Genomic DNA, 26,956 nt, shown 5'->3' on the forward strand with positions numbered 1-26,956 from the left:
ACTGATTTATCATATTTTCTACAAGATAGCCTCTGAAGTTGTGGTTATTACTTTCAGACCTACATATTTTATTTCTGAGTGTTTCTGAGCCACAAAACATAGAAAACGACGCCGCGAAATATCTTCCCTTTCTTGCAAGACGCAGGACTTGCCTTTTATGTGTTGAGAAAATCTTTAGGTTGGCAGATTTGAAAGAGGGTACGTCAGGTCACAGGGAACACATGCTGTTTTTGTTTGATCGGCGGGAATATATACAAAACGTGTCTTGTACGTGTTACAGGCCTACATAAACGGAATGTGTGGCATGTCCGGGGTGGGAATAGATGGGCGGGACGAAAATTTTGACCCTGGGTGTGTACGGTGAGGACATAACAGTTATTTGTTAGGCAACGTGAAACTACGACGGGCAAATTTCCATAAATGTAGGAGTTCATCAGTTTCCGTTTTAGCCAAGGGTGACCTAAGAGTCAGAAAATCTAGAGCATTTTGTGTGTACTGACGAATACGCCCAGTCAATCTACGAGATTTTGGCACCTAACCCACCACAAATTGCAACAGAATTTTTTTCTTCAGAATGCATTTTAGAGAGGTACCCAAAACACCATATTAAAAGTTTACTCGAATCCACCTTGGGGAAATATGCCTAATTTGCATAAATCAAATATGGCGGCCAACTATCCGACAAAATAACATAATTGGCCATATATCACATGTTAAACAAGCTATTTCAGTGATTTCAAAGTCTGACAGTAGTTATTTTGCTCAGGGAATCATTTTGGAGGTATAATGTTTCATGTAGGCACTTCATTAATTTACATAATTCCAATATGGCGGCCAGCATTCCTACAAAAGATATTTTTCGTCATATACCATGTATTAAACCAGCTATTTCAGCGATTTCAAAGTTAAAAGTATATTTGTTGGCATGGACAAAAGATTTTCGAGATGCAATGATTTCCATAGGTACAAAGGACATTTTCTGTCATATACCACGTATTAACCCCCCGCCCCCCCCCCCCCGCCTTTGAGCACCGGTCTATTTTTGTTAACTTTATAAAATGTACCGCAGTCATTTTATCAGCTATTTTGCCAACATTTTGATAAAAAACTGTAGCTGATGAAAAATGATATCCATTAGGTCAAAAATTATGAAAAAACGTACAGAAAACTTAACAGAAAGTGGTAAAATATTGCATAAAATTTTGGTCAAAAAAGTACAGCAGTCAAAGGGCAAGCAAGCTTTTTCTGAGATTTCAAAGTTAAAAGTGTATTTCTTTGGCATAGACAAAAGATTTTCAAGATTTGCATAGGTACTCCCTAATTTACATAAATCAAATAGGGTGGCCAACATACCTACAAAAGACATTTTCTGTCATATACCACGTATTAACCCTTTGAGTGCCTGTCTATTTTTGTCAACTTAATAAAATGTACTACAGTCCTTTTTTCTGCTATTTGCATAAAACTTTGAAAAAAACTGTAGCTGATGAAAAATGATATCCATTTGGTCCAAAACTATGAAAAAAATACAGAAAAGTTCACAGACATTGGTAAAAATATTGCATTAAAATTTTGATGTAAAAATTACAGCAGTCAAAGGGGTAAACAAGCTGTTTCTATGATTTCAAAGTTAAAAATTATTGCGTTTGCATGGAAAAACGATTTTTGGCTTGCAATGATTTGCGTTTGCACTTGGTTAATTTGCGGCCAATATACCTACATATATCACGTATTAAACAATCCATTTCAGCCGTATTGAAGTTTAAATATATTTCTTGAGCATAAAGTAACACCTTTAGCGGTTCAATGTTTTTAAAAGACACTTTGATAACATTCACAAATTAAATATAGCTACCAAATTAATAGCTTCTAATATAAATAGGGTTCTGGTAGAGTTTTTAGCAATAGGAGTATCAAGAAAAAAACTGTTAAGAAGGTACTGCACTTAACAAAGCGTATGTGCTCCAAACGAAAATTGCAAACATTCATCCAATTTTGATTAATTTGTTAACTGAAGATTAAAAATTGGTCAGGTCCACCTTTCAGCTTGGCAAGCAGTCGTAAGTTGCATGATATAGAAGTGTTAATGTATACAAATGTATGCAAATCACCCAATTTCCTGCTTCCCTTTTATCCTAATTTCAAGATTCCAAGAATTTAACTCCAGTCTGGCTGGGTCAACTTTCTTGAAATTTTCACATCATATTCTTTAAATGCTATATAACAAAACAACTATTTTGTTTGCTCATAAAATTCTTATATTTTGAATAAGAGGTATTTTTATTTTGTTAATCATGATTTTAAGCATTTTTTTGAATGTCAGTCTTTCAGCCTATGCCATTTTAGAATGAGGATACATAATGAAAAATAAAATTGATGTGTTTTCTACATATACTCTTGTTTCAAGTGAAGTATTACATTTTACAAAGTAGTTTCTATGGGTTTCCTTGTCATCTTAGACAAGAAATATTCCTTTGAAAAAAAACTGTGTTGGCAACGTGCAGCTCCATCTTATGTCCTTGAACATTTATTTTTAAAAATGTGGAAAATATACTATAAATTTACTTACAATAACGATCCATTTAAGAATAAAAGTTTATTTTACTAGGTGTCTATGATACCTGAATTTGTTAACATGCTCCATTAATATATTGTATTTTGAAAAGAGTGTTAAAGTGAATTTGGTAAAATTACATATCTGACTTCCGAACTGAAGTACATATATGTTGATGTGCTTTTACTATTGAGATGTAAGAGAGTCATGCATTTTAATTATTTTGTGATTTTTCTATATATGACAACCGTTAATGATTGTTAGTCATCTAATAATTATCTCTCTCTCTGAATATAACATTAGATTAATCAGTGTACGGCATTATTTGTGATTTTGTGATTTGTGATGTTTTATAGTCTACAGTGTCAAAACATGTAATCTTTAATGTTTACTGTTTTAAAAAAGTCGTGCACAAAATCCTTTGTTTTTAATTTAGATTGAGCCCCATTCTTATGGACGAGTCCATCATTGTACATCCCCCAAGATGATAGGCAAGAATTCATCATATATAACAGCAAAAACACAACAAAATAAACACAACAAAGATAACAAAAATGCAGAAACAAAAAATAGTGTGATCAAAATAACAAATGACACAATACAGACAAATTAAAACTTAGCGCTGTTGCAAAACAATGTCAGACTCTTAAAAACTTGATCAATACGCAAACTCACAAAATAGTGACAACATCACTGTTCGCTCCCATATAGTTATCAAAACAAGTCAACAATTGTATGAAACATGGACATACATATACAGACAGACTGACATACACAGACTGGCACAGAGTGATGACATTGACCCCAAGTGTGCCTTGGCCCATGGAGAGTGATAAAGATATAACAAACAGCTGAATGTAATGATAAAATAGTTAAGTATAGGCCAATACAGGCACTGAGAGTGAATATGTTACAGCAATTTGATTAGTTTCTTTTCCTTTTCTACTTCTGTGATAATCTTTCAGAAAATCAATCTGCAAGGCAGTTTATGTATTGACAAATATGTTATCTTTTACAAGCACACAGTAAACTGTTCTTGATTTTTCATTTACAATATTTGACATAGACTGAAATACATGACAATATGCAACCAATGTTTACACTTTGCCCATACACCAGATACATGGAGAAGTTTCAACATACAATCATCAACTCAGAAACCCTACAGGAAAAAGTAAACATTGTTTTCTTCCAGAACAGCTGGTACATCCACATCTGGAACAACTTACAAACTTAACCAATTACACAAGGATGATGACACAAGAGATAAAGTTAAACTGTGGTGAACTTGACTATTACTTTCAAATCCTTACCTAACTTGACATCTTAAACTAAAATACACTGCATGGTTAATTGTGCACAAAAATACATCGGGGTGGACCATTTGATAAGGGATGGTGTCTGGAAGATCGATGAGGTACATTATCTTTTTTATCCGATCCATTGTACATTCTTTTTTCCCCACTCTCCCACCTTTCTTTTTGTCAACCTTCTCTGGCTGAATTTTTTATTGGCATTTGTTTGGAATTTTTTCAAAATCTGCCAGAATTTTTTTACCGCATTTCAACACCAAATACAGTTTACCATATCAAATGCTTACTAAATCACCACATTATATACTCTTAGTTCCAGTAGGTATAAAATTACCCCCCAAAAATCTTAAAAATACAAAATGAAATATATCCCAGTAAAACTGAAAGTTTCGCAAAGTTGCCCCAAAAATTCAAAATTCCGGATTTCAACTTAATTTTAATATATCTTATTAACAAAAACCCCAAGGACCGGTTTACTAAATATCAAAGCAATCAGAGAAACAAATTTTTTGACCAAAAATGAGAAAATTGCCCCCAAAATACAAAATTGCAGATTTCATCCTAATTTTAAATATATCTAATTAACATAAACCCTAGGAACCTGTACACTAGATATCAAAGCTACCAGATCAGAAGTTTTAGGAGAAAAATTTTTAGACCAAAAAAGGCAAAAATTGCCCAAAAATAAAAAAAAAATTGCCAGTATCAACATACCTTCAATACATTGAGATTAATCTAAGATACCTGTATACCAAATACATGTATCAAAGCTATCAAATCAGCAGTTTTTGGATTAAAAATTTTTTTATCAAAATTGGGAAAATTGCCCCAAAATTACAAACATGACAATATCAATACAATTTGTACAAGCATGACTGAGGTCATTCTGAGGAACATGAATATTAAGTTCTTAGCAATCAGACGAGCGATTTCAGAGAACAAGATTTTTTGACTAAAAACGGACAAAATACCCTAAAAATACAAACATGCAAATTTCATCCCAATTTTTGCACACATAATTTAGAATACCTAAAGAAATCTGCATACCAAGTTTCAACCAAATCTGACAAATGCTTACTGAGTTTTAGCCATTTGCAGGATTTTTCCTTTTTTCCCCTCATTTGCATATTTTTGGCACTGACATGTTCATTTGAACAAATTCACATCTCCACCCCTAGGTGCACCTGTACACCAAATACTAAGACAGTAGGTGCTACGGTTTAGGAGTTTTTGATGTGGACGGACTAACAGACATACATACATACATACACACAGACGCCATTTTGCCACTTTATACGAATACCTCCCATTTGCATATATACATATGCATATATGGGAGCGTAAAAATTGAAATATGCATGCTTAGCAAAGGATTAACTGTAATTCAAACAACTTATCAGCCCAACAGAATCCAACTGTTACACGATACAAACATGTACATCTGGAAAAATGACACTTGGAAAAACGACTCCTGATGTACTTGTTTGTATTGTGTAATAGTTGGATTCTGTGTTTGGATTAATTATAAGCCTTTGCTAAAGCATGCAGTATTCAGTTTTTGTGAGTTTGCGTGTCCTTAAAGTTTTCATGAATATGACATTGTTTGCAATAGTGCTAAGTTTTAATTTGTGCGTATTATGGCATTTTTTTCATTTGGTCATATCATTTTTCTGGGTTTTTTTAGCTTTGTTGTGTTTATTGTATTTTTGCTGTTAAGTGTAATGACTTCTTGCCTATCATCAAGGGGGATCTTATAAAGATGCGCCCATCCATAAGAAAGGGGTTCAATCTAAATTAAAAACTTAAGATGTTGAACACGTCTTTTTTTAACAGTAAACATTACAGATTACATTTTTTTTACACTGTACAGTGTTAAACACCATACAATTCACAAAAATGCCGTACACAGATGAACCCAATGTTATATTCAGAAAGAGAATATATTATTTAGAAGACTAACAATCATTAACAGTCGTCGTATATAGAAAAATCAAAATTTATAAAAAAACAAATATCAAAGGACAACAGTTTCTTCTCAATAGATTCCTAGTGCTAAAACCTATATCAAACCTTATTTATATTAGAAGCTATTAAGAAATAGGCATTAATATGGCAGCCATATTTAATTTATGCAAATTATCAAAGGGCCTTTGTGAAAATTGAACCACTGAAAGTGTTTCTTCATGTACAAGAAAAATATTAAAACTTTAAAATCACTGAAATAGCTTGTTTAATGTGTGGTATATGACTGACAATGTCCTTTGTAGGAATGTTGGCCACCATATTGGATTTATGCAAATTAACAAAGTGCCAATGCAAATCATTGCATCTCGAAAATCGTTTGTTCATGCCATAGAAATATACTTTTACCTTGAAATCACTGAAATTGCTTGTTTCATACATGGTATATGACCAAAAATGTATTTTGTAGGAATCTTGGCCGCCATATTGGAATTATGCAAATTAATGAAGTGCCTATATGAAACATTATACCTCTAAAATGATTCCCCGAGCCAAATTACTAGTGTCAGACGTTGAAATCACTGAAATAGCTTGTTAACATGTGATATATGGCCAATTATGTTGTTTTGTCCGATGGTTGGCCGCCATATTTGATTTATGCAAATTAGACATATTTCCCCAAGGTGGATTCGAGTAAACTTTTAATATGTCGTTCTGGGTACCTCTCTAAAATGCATTCTGAAGAAAAAAATTCTGTTGCAATTTGTGGTGGGTCTAACCCTATTTTGACTGGACTGAAATACGCCATGCCAATACCAAAGCCGCGTTTCAAAATGTTGACTTCGAATTATACGGAAAACGTCAACAACACAAAGTCAATTCCTGCTCAGGTAGTTACACATTCACTGGGAAAGAGGCTGATGTCGTCCACATACAAACCACGGACGACACGTTTTTGAGTAGCTTGCTCTATATTCATCAGAATTATGCTCTTCTCGTTAGATATCATCAATTTACGACATGGAGAGCGTCAGATTGACGCCATTTTACGGCATTCGGAATGCAACAGCAGCATCTCCCATGACAAATCTCGTCGTCATGGCTTGTAATTACTATTCTCTTATCGACGTTAATGAAATAGCGGCCAATAACATAAACCCCGCTCCGAGGAAAACGTTCAAGTTTCCCGCCACACGCGTAACACAGCTTGGTCATATGTCGTGAGTAATCAAATCGTGATAGTATTAGTTACATCCCAGTTATGGAATCTTTACTACGTCAAAGAAATGAAAAACTTGACCTTACCTTTCATTTCTCGTTTTTTCTTGCGGTGATAGGACACAACATTCCTCATAATAAGTACCCGAAACATTAATGTTTCGGAGTACAAACGAAGCCCTGGTTGTATTCCGTCACTTTCTTCAGGTATATATATTTGTAGAAAACAACTGACGCGCGATTATTGGGAATAGGGTGCCTTGATATTCACGAACGTGAGCAAAGAGAGTGATCAGAATCCCGGCGAGAATTGTGTTTGTCAACGGAATCCTCCGAGCATCACACGATGCTTGTGCAAATGACGGCTAGATAAAACACAAGTGACGCCTCCGAGACAGGCAGAGCAACGCACTCAAAGATCTTCTGTGCTTGGACCACCGTATCCTGTGTGTGAGAGCCTTTGAAAGATACTGCGGCGGATGAGATTAGAATGTCGCTCATATAGCTTCTCCAGAGGATTCAACCATGTTACTTGCCACGTTGTTGACTGTAGAAGACACGTCTCGTTGGCAACCGGATATTTTCCAGCGAGTGAGCGACTGTACCTAGGCGAAGGCTGAGCGGACTGATTGCCGCTGTAATTGAGTCGTCACTAGGGCGTCTGCTCTCTTCCTTACAGCTCTCTGTTGAATGGCTTGCCTCCTAACTTCACGTTCCAGAGACGCCTTGATAATGTTGTTATGATAATCAAAGCAGCGTACATTCAGACCACCAATGTCAATCAATATATATGCACACCTTGTGTGGGAGGTTACTGAAAGTTTGAAAACTGGGGGAAATAATCCTCTGGGACGAGGCCGGTTTCACGGACTGACTGCATGCATCATGAGTTCATGATTTTTCGCCGACCATATACACCCACTAATAAAGTCGGAAGTACCAGGAACTATTCTTTTTTCATCGGGACTAGGCAGAAACCGATTCTCGCAGATCGGATTCGACCAAAGGAAGCAAGAAATCCTCTTACGAAAAGTGTCTGCTTCAATCGCGCCAAAGCGATTGTTTTTATACATCACAGAGTAGAGTCACTTAGTAAAGGATAACAGATAATCTATAAACACGCCACGAAAACTTGTGTCATTCTGTGTTACTGTGGGAACGTCGCACCTCTTGGAAACATAAACTTAGCCATGCAGCAATGTTCAGCGCTATCGATACCAGCCCTCTCGTCATGAGGCACAGGCTGCGACATGCCCCGTCTTCGAAAGTGATTTCGTTTCCGAGAACCTCTTACATCAGATCTAGCTTAGAGAAAAAGGTGTTATCGACAGCGGTAATACATACACCTGTTTGTTCGGCCGAGGGGAAAACACGCATTAGATACTTTGCTTTTTACTTGTCTTCGGATAGCTCTGCAGAATGTTTGCTTCTGCTCTTGCTTTGAAGGGGCGTCTTCCGGCACTGAACATCTGTAGGCGCGAACTCGTTCACGCGTAGCACAGCTAACAAAGAGGAAGTTTAGCAGAAACTGACCGGCCAATATACAGTGTTGTAACCACGGTGACGGCAGTGATGGAGTTCTATACAACTAACGTACGTGTGTGATCATCCTCGTCGTCACTAAGGAAACAAAGAACTCGTTTTCACCAGCGGAAGCGAATGTTACGCCTCCCCGAAAATATTATTGTCCTTGGACCAAGTCTCGCTGATTAGCGTGTGCACTTGTGCTTTTTGCATGTTCTAAGTATTCCTATCAACCCTTTTGAGTTCGAGCCAAAAGTAATAAGGTCAAGTTGTTATTTCAATTCACCAAACATGACATAGTTCTTTTCTACTACCATAAAGAGAAAACACATCTCTGCGATAAAAACATCCATCGTGAGTTTTAAAAAAAACATGTCACAAAAACTGACAGAGCGTGAGTAATTGATTGGTTCTCTTTGAGATATCGAGACTGAAGCTACATCAAAAACGTGTGTGTGTGATTATTGCGTGTCAGGATCATCGAAGAAATAGATTCTTTCAGACGTGAACAATTTTACTGAGATGGAATATACGCGTCACTTGAAACAACTCGTAGTGTTTTGTATTTCAAATTGTGATTTCACTGATAATATTGGCAGTTTTTCCCCTTTTTTTACAGCCCCAACAAGTACGGTCACATATGACACTATTGACCGTGCGCTTAATGAAAAACGAAGGAACCAGCAAATCCAGCCAACGAAATGCAAAATTCTAGCTACGTTGATACCGAAACTGTTTTACGTCACTGCCCATCAAAGAGCGACAGCATAATGAACGTATGAAATTAGGTTGTGATTGCCGCACATGGGGCAATTTCTTTCGGGTCGCTGGAACCTTGATGTGTTTGCCATGAAGCTGCATTGGTCACCACTTAGCCTTCATTTCAACGATAACTGGGACCGGATATCTCTTCAACGTTTTATTCAAAGCACATCCTGAGTGGAAAGCATAATTGATGTTTTCGTCTGTCGCCAAATGCTCCCTTAAGTCTTGGCGTCAACAATTTGAAAAATAGGGACATTAGTCAATTGAAAAGTTGTTTGTGGAGATAAAATGCGATGCGGTCATCGATCCATTCTCCTGTGTTTATCTCCGCAGTACGCTTCAGGTGTTGCGTTTTCGCACTATACTCAAACAGCGAAGGTCGAATCCTTCAGTGTTCAGTGCCCGCTTGAATTCCACAGAGATTTTAGCAGTAGAGGTCGGGACAACATGGGACAATTTTGAACGGTGAGTGGTGCAAACGACCGCACAGTAAGTCATAAACGGCTATTGATTTGAAAGTAAATCTCAATCACTCACAACGCTACAAGAGCCCTTTGTGTGTGACACTCTCAATGAAAAAGTTCAAAAGCTTTTTATGTGTGTTCTTTGTGTTTAATTTTATTACTGGTATCAATGTTCTCTGGTACCTTCTCATCGGAATCGCTTTTTTCTCTGTGATATATGAGAAATACAAACAAAATGTTTCATAAGCCATTCAAACAAAATGTAATAATTGAATGCACGTGTGTAACGTCGACCGACTGGGGGCGCCATAAGTAATATGACGATATCTGTGGTTTTTAAGGTTTCAAGGCATTGCCATGGAAATAATGGAAATTATAAGATGTGATGAAAGGGAGATATGCATGAGGAAAAACCACTGCCAGTCTCTACATAGCTACAGCGATTGAAAAAAATAACTGGTTCGATTCCACCACAATCCATGTCTAACTTCATTAAGTATTGCTACCTGAACCTCTGAGAACAGGTATAGTTGTGGCCATTTGAAAATTGCGTTAATGCGTCTTTATGGAGGATGGTGTACGAAAGTAACTGAAAATTTTGCTTATACTTGTTGGGACGAAAAAGAACCTTGGTGAGTTGTACTGAATCTGATTCTACAATATCAGTGTGAAGTTTCTTCTGACAGTGAACAAAGAATGCTGATTACTACTATGTCGTTTGGTATTTTGATCTTTGATCCTTCTTCTCCTCACATAAAGTTTGTTTTGCATGACAAAAGTGCTAAAGCTGTTCTCATTGCATTCAGCCCTCGGCTAGGTCTATGCAGAATGGCCTGTGCAGTCTGCCTTGAAATGTCATCCGTGCAGTCAAGACACAAATGACGCATTATTTGACTGCGTTGCAGAATAGTCCGTACTCTCGCCGCCAGTCAGATGACATTCACGTGCGTATGCTCAAGAGACCAATAAACTTATCAACTAATAAACCATGTTGCTCAATCTCATGAAATTGGAGAGATATTTTTCTTGGCTCGCAGATCAGAGACAGTCTGAAGCTGAATTAATCCTTTACGATAGAGATAGCTGATACAGGAATGTCTCGTTTGAAGGTGTAAATTAAAACAAGGCGATATTTATATTCATACAGACATGCATAGATACATACATAGATACATACATAGATACATACATACATACATACATACATACATACATACATACGTACGTACATACATGCAGGATACACAGAAGTAAAGTTATTCATATATTCGCCTCTATGTAACCAAATGACCTGTACGATATTTACTCTATGAAAAAGAAACAATTAGTATCAGGATAACCCCAGAGAAGAATCACCAGTATTCCCTCAGGGAAAGAAGCTCAACAAGCTGTTAACTCGATTTGGAGATAGCTTTAGAACGCGCACGCGCAAAAATGTTCACGGAAACATAGAGTGCTTTACTCCTTGGACCGAAAGCCAAAACGGTGAAATGATTAATCTATCCTTTGTGAGACAGACACTACGTCGTCAATGAGATTTACAAAAGGAATGCACCTGTTAATCTAAGTTCGTTCTCTAATAAATTGTACTGCTACGTCCTTCAGCGATTCCATCACCCTCTGCCTTTTCCCCTTTCAAACAAGCGTGACACTTTGTAAGACAACTACAAATTATTTTCATCCGATCCCGAAACATGTCACTGTGGCAAATCACACTATGTAGTAGAAGCAAACAAACACTAAGGCAATATCACTGATAGTTCAGGTGGGTCGTTACAGTCTCAGAGTGTACATCTGACTGAATATTCCAGACCTGAAGTCATATTTTAATACAGAAAGCTCGACGAAACCGTTACGATTCTGCTCGTTAACACAGGATATCAAAGGAATTTTGTTTAAAAACTTAAGATACACTAGTCACGCCTAACGAAGAATCGATATCCTGGCTATTGTCCAGAGCAGAAGGTGCTGGATAGCAAGCCGGACATGATATCCTGTTGTACATTTTTAACCGCATCGTTACATGGTGGTGGTTTTCCTTTTTAAAATCAACTTTCATGTATTGACACTAGGAGGCAAGAAAGGGCCAATAGTTGCAACTTATTGATATTTCTTTCGCCATTTTTGTTTTGTATGTCAATCACAAGTTTTTGCTCTACTGCCAAAAAGCATGATGAAGTACCAAGTATCTAGCTTGTCAACACAGCGTCTATACGTGTGTGATGCACTGTTATTGTTTACATTTTAATTCCAGTCCGGATTAAAATTCACTTGTCAACGATGACAATGCAGTGTACACATGTACTGACTGAGTTTACAAGCTGAATACTGTCTATATCAAAATGCCGTCGGGAGTAGTACAAAAAACAGTTATTAAAATTAAAAACAAAAACAGGTGAAAACATGTAAGGTTACAGCTACTAGCACTTAATATTCACAGAACAAGTTGCTTCTTTTTCGATTGTCTTGTAATATCACAGACCTAAACTCCGGCGATGAGGTCTTGGCTGCTTCATATAAAGAGTCAAACAGCGATCTTCCGTCCGACACAAAGCCGCTGTGATCTTTCAGTAAAATTGATGATAACAATGTCAAGTATTGAATGATGTAAAGAACAGCCGTCATATTGACCACATATATGAAGTTACCAGTGCTGGTAATTTTAAAACAATGTATAAAAAATGTATCGAACCGAAATCAACTATGAAGATAACTTGGACATTTGTACTAATATTAGTTTCACTAAATATAGATAGCAAAAATGCAATGTACACAACAAAACCTATTAGTCTAATTACGGAAGCCCAGGGAACCAATACGCCGAATGTTGATGGTATCCCTGCAGCTGTCTTTGTGAAAGAAAATATGTTTGTCAGGAACAATCAATGAAAGCTAAAACTATTGTGAGAAGTTGAAGATCGGTACACTTAAACCAAAGCCAGAGATATCAGTCATTTTACTGAGATGAAGGTTGTTCTCGAGAGGAACGAACATCCTAAAACGACATAAATATTCAAATGTCAACATAATTTGAACTGGTCATCCCTTAGAATAAAAAAGTTAAAGCGATCAGACACATGGTTTCTGAGAAGATATTTTGATATAAATGTGGTTAATTCCCAAATATACAAATGTGCATATCTGTTAACATTTTAATGAAATGTTTACGAAGTCGCTCCTGAAGAGAAAAGCTGATGGAGAGATGTAAAAGACAGATTTGAAAGCTATCAGACTTTTCTATTCAGAATGGGAGATATTTTGGCTCATAATAACTCTTTGGCGATAAAAGTTGTGCACATTTCTTGACGAAATTTCGCAATGAATTTTGAAATTATCAGAAGGAATGGAGAAACCAAAATTGACATATAACGGACAAGAGGTATCAGCGAAGAAGTTTAAATATTGAAGTGTGCAAAGTTCGTAAAACGAACTGAATAAAATCCGAAAAGTTCATCCAAAAAAACTACTTGAAATATTTACAAGCATTAGACAAACAGCTTTACTGAGGGAGGATATTTTGACCAAAATGACAGCATAAGCCAAAAAAAAAAAAAAACGCGCAAATTTTCACAAATCTATATCAGGTCATCCCCAGAAACTTCACTTTTCTTGAAAGTTTTAGAACAGGCAGTTTTTTTCGATGGACAGTTATTTGAACAAAAACATAGTGAACATTTTAAGCACAGAAACGAATGTTTGATGATTGATTTAAGAAATCTGAATAAATATATCCGTAGGATCACTTGCACTAATTATAGTTTGTCAGAAACAGTATCATATTTCCATAACATGACTGATGAAGATTAGGTCAGGCAACGCCTAAGTTCAGGAGATTCTGAGGCAGGATACTGAAGAATACACAATGTCTTTCGGAAAGAGACACACTTTGTAGCAATTAACTTTATATCACAGTACCGCTTGCAGACCGTGTATTTCTAATAGACCGAATTAGTCTGGCCGTATTATCTCGGCAAAATATACGACGCAGCGCCGGCATATGTCTTGTTATACCCTACCCCAATTATGGTTAATGCGTTCATCCTCTTCAGAAAAATTGGCTTAGACGCCATAGGGCAGAGGTCACCAAAACGTCATGATATTTCTCATGGTATACACACGCAGTGAGGCAGACATGCCGAGCATAGACGGTCAAATGTCGAAAGGTGACGGTTCGTTTCGTAAAATTCTATAATTAGAGCGTTCTGAGTTTTGAAGGATAGGCCTACGCCCCGTGCAGGTACTCCGGTAATAAATAATGGGGGAATGTTCACAGCCTGAAAAACCTAAGTAATGTTAAAATAAACTGAAAATATGACGCTTGTTTTGCATTTGCCATTCTAAGAAAAATCTTTAAACTGAACAAAATTGATCAACATCGACCTAAAGCCTAGTCGAAAATTGATGTCATGTTGTCCAGGTTTTTGCGGACAAGAACGTTTACCGTACATGTATAGTAGCAAAATAAATTGACGGTGACGGCATCGGCACGACGTCACCCTATTAATATGTTTTCTTCCTTTCTGGCGTTATTGTTTGCATTTCATTTCCAGCACAAACGTCAGTTACAGAAATATTAATCATCCCATTGTTAGCACCGCATGAAAAGGAAAGTAAATATTTGCCTGTTTACCGAATGGCTACCTATCTACCTGAAAACTAATCACAATAATCGCTAAATTACACGTAATAACGTACAATTCTTCTTCAATGCTCGATTATCTTGTGTTCAAGTATTAAAATCATGAGATTAGTTGCCACAGGACGTTTTGTGGTCAAGGACCCACCCAGCTAAAAACGTACTACTTTTGTGAATGTGGTATTTTCTGGAAAAGTCAATTTTTTGATATATCTTTTTGTTCGTCTTTGTTTTCCTTTTTTCTCGATAGAAATTATTGTTAAACTTATGTAATTTTCTAAACATGTAGAAAAGAAAGGAAATTTATTTTGAAGTGTTAAAGGTCAGAATTACGAGAGACAAAATACTATTTTTAAGTCATGGGAAGTGTAATAACACGCCCGTGTAATCGGTAGACACTTGCACTCTGTTTTCATATAAGTGAGGAAACTTTTCAAATATCAGCGTGAGGGCAGTTGTGCATAGCTTCCATCTGCCCTCTAAAGTTTGATAACATTCAAATTACGTCAGAACAATATATTAAAAAGGTAACTAAAACTACTACTTTTATTTAGAAGCTTTGCGCTGTCTTACAGACAAAATTACATAGTATTACCAAGTACACCCCGTCTACTAATCTTATAACTGCCACCGACTTTCCTATCAAACAACCTACCCATTTTCCTCCATGCTTATCTTCATACCTAGTCACCTAACCATACCCAGCCAGCTACCTACTCAAATACCTGGTCAGCCATAAGGTCACGTGAGGTTCTACATACAGGTATATGTTTTGTACGTGCTCTAATTCCCTTTCTGTAACTTGACACATTTAGGGACGACTGAAAATTAGCGGACACATCTTTTATTGCAATCTAAAAAGGATTTTCTTAGGGAGCTCTAAATAACCCTTAAATCCTAATCCTAATCCTTGGTTATTAATAATTCAAAAAAAATATATTTGTGTCCACTAATCTTCAGTCTCGCCAACATTTGCATCCATGAAAACTGCCGACATGGAAATTGTGCGGTTATTTATTGTTCGCCTATTCACAATGGCGTGCTGCAGTATAGAATTTCATTATTACTAATTTATAAGGACCAAGCGATAAATTAAGTATTGATCGATCGCTCTGCACGGTTCCTGTGCTCCAATAGCTTGATACCCCTGCAGTTGTGGCAAAAGACGTAACGACACACTTTCCATCGTGTGAATGCGATCGGCATAGATTAATGGATTCCAATACAATACAAAACGACAGCACGCCGCGTTGAAGGCAGCGGTGTCTTGTTTAATACACAAAACAGATGGTAGCCAATTTTAAATTCAGCTATCTTGTTTTAAGTAATAAAAGCAGACATAAATTGCTTTGATTATTGTGTAGAGATTTTGTATAGTTGCGGCGAAGAGATTCCACTAATGATATCCTGTTCTCAGAGGCGCCTAATGGAAGAAAAATGTACGCACACGCTGTGTTAGGCTGCCTTTCTACCGGGATACGTAGGGCGGAAATCATAACCACTCAAACATATTAAGCAGGGAAACCAATCCCTGATACCAAACTGGGGTTTACTTTATGGTAATTGCAACGTGTAAGTCGATAAGATTGCTGTTGCCAAGGTGATCCGAAGCAATCAGGACACATCGTTTCCAAATTAACAAGGCCGTTGATTGCGAAATCACTTTCCAGCAAAATTCGAGTGTCGACGATGAAAATTGTCCCTATTATACACACATTGTTATATTTGCAGAATTCTCTGAAAAGCAAGGTAGGTATCTCAATTCCTTACTTTATCATTTTCAGTATGTGAGAGTGAGTATAGAATTTCCAATGGTATATTATATCGTATTGCGTTTGTTGGTTGGTTAGTTTTTATCAGTTTCTTCTAAAACAAGTTTCCCTTTATTAATTCTTGATATGAACCATAATGATATTTTGTTTAATTTATCTGGAGAAACCTCATTCTTGATTTTTTAATATTTGGTATTGTCATCTAATAGTGATTTGGTACCGAACAAAATACGACGTTGTCTTGCATGTTTATCTTGTTTGTTAATTTGTTAGATTGTTTTAGAATCACTTTCCCTTATGCACTATGTAGAGTTTTATATGTCAAAGAAAACCCTATCCTTGTCTCTTTCAATACTGCATGTGTCATTGGATGTGTGTTCGTTATGCTTTGCACTCGCTTGCCGAAACAACTGCGCACGCATACATCGACAGGCTCACATAATATTCATTCGGATAAGTATAAAGAGCAAATTCTCAGCTCTGCAATCTGGAGTACAGGCAGTCTTTTCCATGTGTTATTTGAATGTGTCGATAGGTACGCCTATCGCCGACAGATATTTACAACAGACCCACTGCAAATTTTATCGATCATGTGACGTCACGGCGACTTTTGTCAATACCTGGTACAGTAAACTGCCCTGTTTCTATTAAAACATATAATAGGGTTAGTATACCCGCTTTTTGCGCAATAACGCCATGTTTAATCTAGCTGATCTTTGTCAGATGTTTGTAGAGCTCCTGGCGTGACTTTCCCGCTCTGCCGAGAAATATTGAAAAATTCCTCAGAGCTATCTTCCGAAATTCACCTGTAGCAGGTGGCGATGAAGACGTTACTATTAAAGTTAAAGCAAGCGGCGTCCATTCATACTCGCCATTTACTATCGCTAATAAAATACGAGGTCGTAGAATGGAGTGCAATAACGGCCGGTGTCGTATGCCAGCACAAAGGTCTCTTTTCTGAGTACGAATATTGATCTCGGCAGTTTCGACCCTTACGTTTTCAACACGTGATTCTCCAAGTGCCCGTCCAAGGACACTGTTGCTATGGCGACGTCGACATATTTCAACAGTGTTATGGCATGACATTGTGTGAACTGTACTGGACTAGACTAGACTCAAACTGGAACTAAATAATGACATTTCCATGTTTTGTATTTGACAGATCGTCGTTGGGGAATAAATAATAATGTCTTCGTGATTCGGTCAATTCTAAATTGCGATATATGCTTACCTTTCTTTTTTTGAGGTGGAAAATTGGAAAGGAAGTTACGATAGTTGGTGATTGACGACTGGACCGTCTGAACAGCTGCCGTATACACCGAAGTATTGTTTGGAGTTTGTTCTGCCATATTTACACTCCGGCGATTCAGCCTCTCGACTAGACCAACGAAGGATGACATCAAGGGCAAAATTGTTTTCTTTTGGAGAGTGTCGAGCTGGGTTCGAGTGGATTGGAAACACCCGAATTTCAAGGAAGGGTGAAAACGTCAACGGAACTGCATCAACGTTCCCGTAATGGTGCACGCTATGGGTGCCCAACGTCATAGACTGTTAAAAAAAGCGAAGGTTAAAAACGTTGCGTTGGTCAACTGATAATGAGAGCACACACACGCGTAGTGGTTTAGTTGAATGCATCAACAATGATTACGGAGATCCCCAGAGCGTTTGTAGAAGGTACAGCCCTCAAAACCTGTGGATGATGTCACCGCTTCAGTCAGATAACAAAAGATCGCCTTGGTCATGTCGCTGATGAAAGTCTGTTTTGCGTACGTTCACCACGGGGTTGTCTGCAGCAGAAAGGCACAATCCTGGTGGAGATCCTAGCCACTTGACGACAGTTATCCAGAATTTTATCCAGTGTAATAGTCGGCTATTCACTTTATCAAATGCTATAGCACTGACCTCTTTGAATTATACCAACGTGTATCTGACTGGTACGAAGGGAAAATATCGTCAACTGGATTACCTGTCTAAAATTGTAAAATTGCCTGGATGCGATGCTTACTCAACACCGCCAATTTTCCAATAAATCATTCGTTTGTATCTTCGTCTCGAGGCGGAACAGCGCTGAACTTTTTAAAATGAGCTTCACAAACAAACTATGTTAATTTCCTGGGGGATATACGCTACCTGGCGAAGCTTAAGGCTGGTCTTACTAAAATATTCACAGCACAGACACATCACGGCTTCGAATTCGGCTCACAGCGCATGTCACGTTCATATCGGATGGGCTCCTTCGCTATACTGTTACGGAGTGCGCCCTCGGTGCCAGGAACTTTCGAATTGATATTCCAGTGCGCGGGCATGTTTCATAAGTTTCGGGGCAACACGAGGTTGTGAAGGACAGTACCGTCCGACCTTGTGATCTTTGTGTATCTTGTAATGTAAACATCTTTGAACGAATCACTTCAACACGGGATATCAGAGGTTACACAGGAGAATATGCAACCAAGGTATTTAGAAAATTGGAATCGAGATTCGTTCTTGGGTTAACTTTCCTTTCACACTCATCGGAATTGTATTTTTGACTTACAGAGATAGATACCACCTGACTGTGTACACTTTTATGTAAGACTAAATATGAACATATGTAAACTTTGTTACCAAACTAAGCATTCCGAAATACCCGGCCGTTTACCTGTGAAACTATTATTTCAGACGAAATCTCCTCTGAGAAATATTTAGTGAAAAATACACTTCTTTTACTCTTGTTTGGCAGAAGAAAGACGAGAAATAAACAATTCAGCGAACTCATTAACGTTTACATGTAATACGGCTATTCTTTGATAGCATATTGCATCCAGAGAATTTCCCAATGGACCCCTTGCAATATCAACATTACCAAACCATCAATAATGAAAACATGTGTAACATATAGACTAGGAGCCTATTTTTGGCTCTGTCCAGAAAGCATAGTCAGGGAGGGTGAAATGAATCAACCATGACGTCATCGTCTGTTGTCTGTAATGAACAGTATTGTCTCCGACTGGGAAATTAGCGCCAATTCTTGGCGCTTTTATATCTATAACAATATTACTTATTGGAAACGTTTTCTCATTTGCACCGATCTTATCCAGTGTTGGCAAACTCTTGATGAACTGTTCAATAAAACGAATGGCAAGTTACTTGTCCTGGTTTGCTCTCAGAGATGATAACTACGAGAAAATGGTCTTGTTTCCAAAGGTGAGCATTTCAAGTGGTCAGCGTTAATGACTGTTTTGATTCAATCCGCCTTAATCCCTCTGACCCCCGCCATCGATTGTCAAAATATGCTTCGATGAAAACAAGGAGATAAATAACATCTAACAACGTTACAACTGCGTTGATAACGTTCTCATTAGTCTTGCTGTCTTTTAGTTCAACACGATTTACGATTAGGAGAATAGAAAATAATTGAAGGGGTTGATTTTTAAATTCACATCAGACGAAATAAGCATTGGGAGACCAAAAGTAAGAATTAAGCGGTATTTTCATATCCGAGTGATTTTAAGGTTATTTACACTTTATGACGGTATATTTTAGTTCTCCCATAGAAAATACGTAATATGATATCTCTGTCTGCAATAACGCTTAGACCTACACTTATCAAGGATAATTATAGCCAGTAATAGTCAGCTCAGCAACTATATAGGTAAAAATGATGTCATCGTTAACCATTTGAAAACGGTACCGGGGTAAGGGTCGTTTACAAGGCAGCGCAAATACATAAATTACTGCAGATGAGAAGCATATGCACCGTGTATTATAATCCTGAAAATATCAAATTGCTTTTCCAAGCATATCGCACAGAAATGAACAGACATTACACGGATAATTATCTCTAACATCAATAATACCTTTCAGAGCTGTCGATTTTTTATCGCGGTTAAGAGATAAATTAAATTTCTTTACTGACTTTTGAGGCAGTCTTGTCATTTGCCTATCAAATCAATTCACCGTTACATGGTTCGATGTGAAAATTGCGTGGCTGATAGAGAAATAGTATGACACGCTTGGGTAGATATCGGCGGCACGCCTCGTTGTCGCCTTAGGGTCTTGTAGTGTTCGTGAAAATCATCATCGATGAAGTTGTTTAAGATCTGCATTCGTAGTTTCAAGAAAAGGAAGAAAGAAAAGCCAAGATTCCAGGTAAATTACTGGGGTGTTATATCTAGGAATCAACATGTCCACGGGAGTTAATCACCTTCTGCTTGAAAGGTAGTCGCCATGGTTCATTAGTGAGAAAGACGGCAAGACCTGCCAATCACTATACTTCTTGTTTGTTAGAGTGATTCAACCTTACAGCGATGTATCCTTTACCAAAGGGAACACACAGACACACAGACACAGACAGGCAGACAGACAGATAGACAGACAGACAGACAGACACACATATATACAGACACAGACAGACATACAGAGACACACAGAGACACACAGAGACACAGACAGAGACAGAGACAGACAGACAGACAGACAGACAGACAGACAGACAGACAGACAGACACACACACACACACACACACACACATATATATATATATATATATATATATATATATATATATATATATATATATATATATATATATATATTAAAGTAGTTACCTGATAACACTGTTACAGGATTTTAATGGAGCTTTTGAAATCAAACTGAAATCCCTAAATCTTGAACATCGATGTTCCGATTGTATTTATCATTGCAAATCCGCATCAATGTGGCGCTTTGGCAGTGTTGAAATGGTACTATAGTACAAAGGCGCTCCTTAGATGGGTATTCTGCTAAATAGATCGATTTAGCAGACTACCCATCTAAGGAGCGCCTGTGCTATAGTACCTTGGTTTTGTGCGTTTGGGTTTTTTGCTCGAAGAACTGGTTTGACTTTTGACATCGACTTGGAGCGGCATTTCACTTCAATATTTCTAATTTTTTTCGCAGTACTACTATCAACCAGCTATCTGTCTTCGTAGCACAGTCGCATTTGCTCCAATGCGTTTACAAGTTTTTAATATAGGAGAGCAAATCGGCAATATACAAGACTAAGCCTTCGAGCGCTGCGAAATCGCTCCTCTCATTAAAAAACGCCGTTTCGACAGATAAAAGCGTTCTCGGTACGACTTGAGACGCTTTTACAGAGAATGGTCGAGTTGTGCGACGATCCCCGGCTTGTCACCTGAGTTCTTTAGTTGCCTGTTAAGATCGATTGTAATTTCTCGTTTTCGATGACTGTGGGACAAAAGGATTTAATTTCAACCTCAAGGTCGCTTACATATAATACGATACAGCCTTCAGGCGGAATACAACAATTCAAAAGGTCAAATATACGTGTTGCTATTGTCGGATTGATTAAATTGGGTAAATTGGAACACAACTGAGGGTTTTTTCATTTCCTATGCGTGTTTCGTCAAATGGGATTGACAGACTATCATCTAGTCTCGTTATCTTCTCACGGCTTTTTAAGACCTGATCCTCATTAAACCGAAATAGAGTTTTGACTTTTTCCTGGAAAGAGACGTCTATGCGAGACATGCACCATGTGTTGGAGGCAAAAATTCTATGGTACCTTCTAAGACTTACTGAATCTTCCGAAACTGTTTAAGTTTTTTTTTGTGACGGCAAAAATCTGAGATCGGTGAAATAGAATCTCCATATGAATAGCATGCCAAATATGAACAAATAAAGGAATGGATAAATAAATAAATAAACAATAAATAAATAAATAAATAAATAAATAAAACGTTCACTTGGTTGGTGTAAGTTGAAATAGATAGATACCTGGTAATATGAATATCTTTAATTATAGATTCAGCATTTATCGATACAATGGCACCAAATCCATGCACTGTACAGATATTGTTTGGAAATGGCGGGAAATATGTAGACTTTTATCAAAATGAATTGACGGAAACTCTGTGGTATCATGGGAATCGAAATCAAAGCCGATAAAAAGTATACATTTCCATTTCAGCTTATGCATCAACATGTTGGCATATTTGCTTTTCTATTCCAACTTTGCAGTGCCCGCAAATGCATTATTTGCTGCCTCTCCTAGAACATTAATGTCAAAACCTGCAAATTGTCGATTGAAGGCAAAAACAATAACAACACATTGACTTCCGCCTTTTCGGAAACACAAGAAACGATTAAATCGATAATGTGTGTTTGTGTAACCGAACCAATGGTATCTCTCATTTCACGAGTAGAAGATCCGATGGTATCTGAAATGCGTGACTTTACAAGAAAAAAATATCTTCCCTGTTACCTAAACTCAAATAATCAGAAGATATTGGAAATATTTTGCCTCTTGGCAGATACTGATCAGAAATTCTGCAAATACCTATGGCGGGTACGAAATTGAAGGGATGATTAAACAGGATAATCGTGCCGGATCTCCGTTTTCCGATAATGTCTCAAAGCAAAGACTCAGTGAGAAATGAATCAAACCACGTATCTTTTACGAAGAGCCTTAGGATACGGTTGGACGTGAGTGCAGCGTGGATGATTTTTTCCTCGAATGTCTGCTGCTCAAGTAACTACGCATGCGCAGGTTATTCAGTCGACGAAAGGTATTTTAACCGCCTAAAGAGTAAATTGTTTGACACTAGAACTCAATTCACTCATAACTGGTCGCTGGTTATTTTTGATGACAATACATGCACTTGAAGATTCATCCTTTAGGAAAGAGTATAAAACGTTTGTGTTTGTGAGGTTCACTTATGGCTTTGCAAGGAAAAATTAAGGGACATCAGAAAAATGTTAAAATGGACTTGTGGTTCAGATCTTCGCAAGCGTCAGACCTATCAGAAGAAAGGTAAACAAACATACAAACGGACAAAAGAGGGAAACGCAGACATTTCTGTCGGGTCCCGTGCATTTTACCGTGTGTAATATGATTCCAAAATGACGCCACATGCAGTCGATTTTGAATACCTTAATGATACGCCTTGATATTTGAAGAATTAAACTTTCGCTCAAACATTCTGCAAGGAACTTTAAACCGAAACTACGAATAAAAATCATGGTGCTAGAGAAATAAATGACTTAGCATTTACTGACACTTGACATTCAAAATGGCCGCGACTTTGTGTTATCTCAATGGGAATAATTAAATTTTCACTATTCGTAAGAATAGGCCGGTGAAAACTTTACTTCCTCTAAGAGCATGAAAATGAACCCAAACAAGTGCTGGGACCAAAAAAGTATCGTAAAAGTTTGACGGTCGGAACATCCGTCCCTGGGGGCATCCTACTCTAAAACGTGAACCCCAAAACACGATTGGAACTAATTTGGGATAATTGGATGGTGAAGTAATGCCGATTTAATCTACAATTGTAATCTCATCTACTTTTCTTTTTACATTACACATTTGTTTTATGATTAATTTGCAATATTGCAACATTCAGCTATACGGCACCTAACATTTTTGAGAAATTTGAAAAATATGAAAATCCAATTATCCCAAAATAGTTCCAATCGCGTTCCAATTAGACACTACGAGCCAATCAATAATTACGCCCTTACGTAAAGGTCACCATAACAACCCCTGTTTTCACAGATTCTGTGATTGAGGTTCGGACACATCCTTCTCTTGTGCATTGTTTTTGAACATGGCAAGGCTTCCAGGGAAAACAGTAAAGGATGAGATATGACGTTTGTCAATACCCTTGAGATTCTAACGGAAACTTGATATACCAATTTTAGCATTGTTTCCTTGCCATCGGACTCGCCCTACCACAAGGAAATATCATAGATTTAATAAACCAATGAGCAAACGATCAGGTTAATTCTTCTTATCTTTAGTATTCATGGCAGACGCCGTCAAATTTTCATTCCATTCTTTAATCCGGTATTACTGTGGTAAGTTACAGTATCTTGCTTATTCTTAAGAAATCATAATTGAAAAGCATTAAGGACCTTATCGTGCATGTCGTACAAACTTTAAAATGAAGTGTGCATGGACAGTGGAACTGGAATGCCCCTGAGAGGAAGTCAAGTGGGTTTGATTAGCCTTTGCGAAGAGTCCTTCGACCTGTCCCAAACCCTCAAGAGTACATATTACTGTAATATTATAAATGTCAATCAAGGCCTAGTTGCTCCGACCATCTGGTTACAGGAGAGTTTCTCGTTTTTATTTTGGTGAAAGTATTACACCAACACTCTTTACTTTCATGCCACTTACAATAATGCAAGAAATGCAGAAATTAGTTGTGAAATGCCAAAACGTTGTTGGGCAACAATTTTACAAAACCCCTCGTTATTGCAATGTCACCAACGGCAATGTTATTTAAAGAGTATTTTGGTCCAAAAAAGTCTCAACGAAACGCAAATATTTTATAGTCTTTTAACAGGTGATATCTCACTTCAAGCATAAACTTTATAGAACAATCTGTATTTCGAAAGTGCCGCTTGGAATAATAATCAGTCTGATATTTTCACGGTAAATTTAAGGTTTACTGACTAAACTGTCCATAAAGCTTCTTTAAGAAAAATAAAGATGATCTCTTAACCCTACCTGGTGCCCAGTACTGTGGTCGCATGTTTTCTTCGGGTGTTTAGCAATCATTTCTGACCCATCGATTTCGTACAATATTTTTCCGATAACTCACTCACTCAAGAACAGTTTACAAGCAACGTCTTTACGTTTTGTCTCTTTTATCTATTTTACGCGCAATAAAACCTGTTAATAGTTCTCTTTAACAAACATACCGTGGACGACCTGCAAAAGTGTGCTAATGTCAATGCGTAGACTTGCTCTGTTTCGTTTTAAAGCCTTGCTCAGCCGCAATCAATTTTGATAGTTGGCAGCTGAACGGTAAAATGCACAACGACCGCGTGAGAGTCATGCTGTTTTGAATAAATTCGAAACTTCCCAGTGTTGGTGTTGACCTGGTTAAGTATTGCAAACCTTCGAAGGATAAGTATTAAAGCTACTCTGTCAAATGGGAAGCGTCGAAAACAAAGTGGACTATAGCGTAGTTTTTGTGCTCAGTAACGTATTTGAATGTGACCTGATACCATACTCTCAGTCATAGTTCCCTGTATTGCTCACAACATTAAGGTAGCTCGCGCCTCGAAAGTGAAAGCCTTAAACTTTTGCTCAAACTTTCCTTGAGGATTCTCTTTCAAAATCGAGAATAAAAATCGGGGGTCACAGGGCAAATTTTGGTGCAGGGGAAACAACTCAAGATTTACCGATATTTAAAATTAAAAATTGCCGCCATCCCTGTGTTAACTGTACGGAGAAAAATAACATTTTCGAATTTCGAAAAACTAAGCCGGTAAAAAATTTTCTTACACCAAGAGCTTTAAAATGAACCCCCACAAGTGGTATATCAGAAAAGAATTGTAAAAGTTTGAGAGTCCAAATTTGGGGAAATGGACCATTTTTCAAACTCATGTTACTGCATTGCATTTCATTCGATGGCTTGTGCCTTGAACTTTGAATGCCATTTGCCCATCTGTCACGGAAATTCGGTTTACGCCAAGATTAATGCTTACACTTACTGTACCCTCAAAAACTCAAATATTGATAGTATCATATTTGATCCTATCACAGGGTGTCTTTTGCGGTCTTCAGGTAGCCGACGTCTTGTATCCGTGCAGGGACCATTGAAATAAATAGGAACCTCTTCGTATCGCTTGTTAGTCTATACAAACCGAGTGGTTGAGCTATATGGGTGTGACTCTTAGGCGGTGACCCGGCATAAAATGAGTCTTCTGAGACACACCTTTGACCCTTGTTGCAGTTCAAGATCAATTACTATCCTTTCAACAGAGAATTGCATCAGCCTTAAAAAATGGACGGCAGGAAGGACGTATAATAGCAGATTAATTGTACAACAGGTACCAAAACAACCTGAATTGCACCAAAAAATTTATCCATAGTTGAATACAACATGAAACTACTAGAAAGTGGGTATGTTGGACAAATTGGCGCATAAACGAAAAAAATCTATAAACATTTGAAAGGGACAATGATGATAGGTAGAAATGTCTGAATTCAGATGTCTTTCAGTTTATCATAAATTTGAAAGATTTCTCAGTATAAGAACAGGAAACTTGGTACCAAGGTATTACTTTGATAGACTGGTGAAAACCTATCATTCCAATCACAGACAAAGATAGACAGTCTATGTTTGTCTGTTTTCCAATCTAAGCAGGAGTGAAATTCGATTGACTCCAAGGTGTCCTCCATGTTGTCGACAATATGGCAAAAGCAATGATAATGGGCATATTACCGGCTCAACCTGTTGCCTAGGTAACGGCCTCCCACGCCATATTGTATAAGAGTCACGTTGAATGCACCTTGTTACCTTCCAATATGCTCAAATGAAACGTGCGCCAAATGCTGGGAAGCTGTCCCCGAAGGCTTCAAGGATATGGTCTGTAGTCAGTCGTTGCTATCGAAACGCAGATTTTTCAAACGGTTGCTGTGGAAACAGTCATACCAATAGTAACCATACCCATCTTTCAAGGATTTTAAACACAGTGGGCCATCGTTTGACTTCAATGTTCATTTCATGTTCAGTGTTCACACATTCTCTCTGCTTCCTTGACGAAATTACGACTTGCTAATGACAAAAACTTCTCTTTAAGACAACTTTTTTAAGAGATGAGGACCATGGATTTATTTGTGAACGATTGTCGCATTAAATATTAATACAAGTTTCACTTTATCCGAATGGACGCAGCTCATGTCTTGACCTGTACTCAGCTGAGAGAACGACTTGAGCTGTACATGGGACTGACACAGATACACGCCTCAATA

At 37.6% G+C, this 26,956-nt stretch overlaps 1 protein-coding gene across 2 annotated transcripts in view; it reads right to left on the minus strand.

Annotated features, from left to right (window-relative positions):
* LOC139119875 (serine/threonine-protein phosphatase 2A 55 kDa regulatory subunit B alpha isoform-like) overlaps window positions 1-17,608 on the minus strand; it is a 70,318-nt gene extending 52,710 nt beyond the window's left edge. The window contains exon 1 of one of the 2 annotated variants that reach the window (XM_070683806.1): window positions 17,440-17,608. In XM_070683806.1, the coding sequence (XP_070539907.1) occupies window positions 17,440-17,608 (169 nt within the window). Of the gene's footprint in view, window positions 1-7,134; window positions 8,561-17,439 lie in introns of those variants that run through there. The other variant, XM_070683807.1, reaches the window with a different exon arrangement.
* Window positions 17,609-26,956: the final 9,348 nt, after the last annotated feature.

The sequence above is a fragment of the Ptychodera flava genome, chromosome 20 (assembly GCF_041260155.1).
Source record: "Ptychodera flava strain L36383 chromosome 20, AS_Pfla_20210202, whole genome shotgun sequence".
NCBI lineage: Eukaryota > Metazoa > Hemichordata > Enteropneusta > Ptychoderidae > Ptychodera > Ptychodera flava.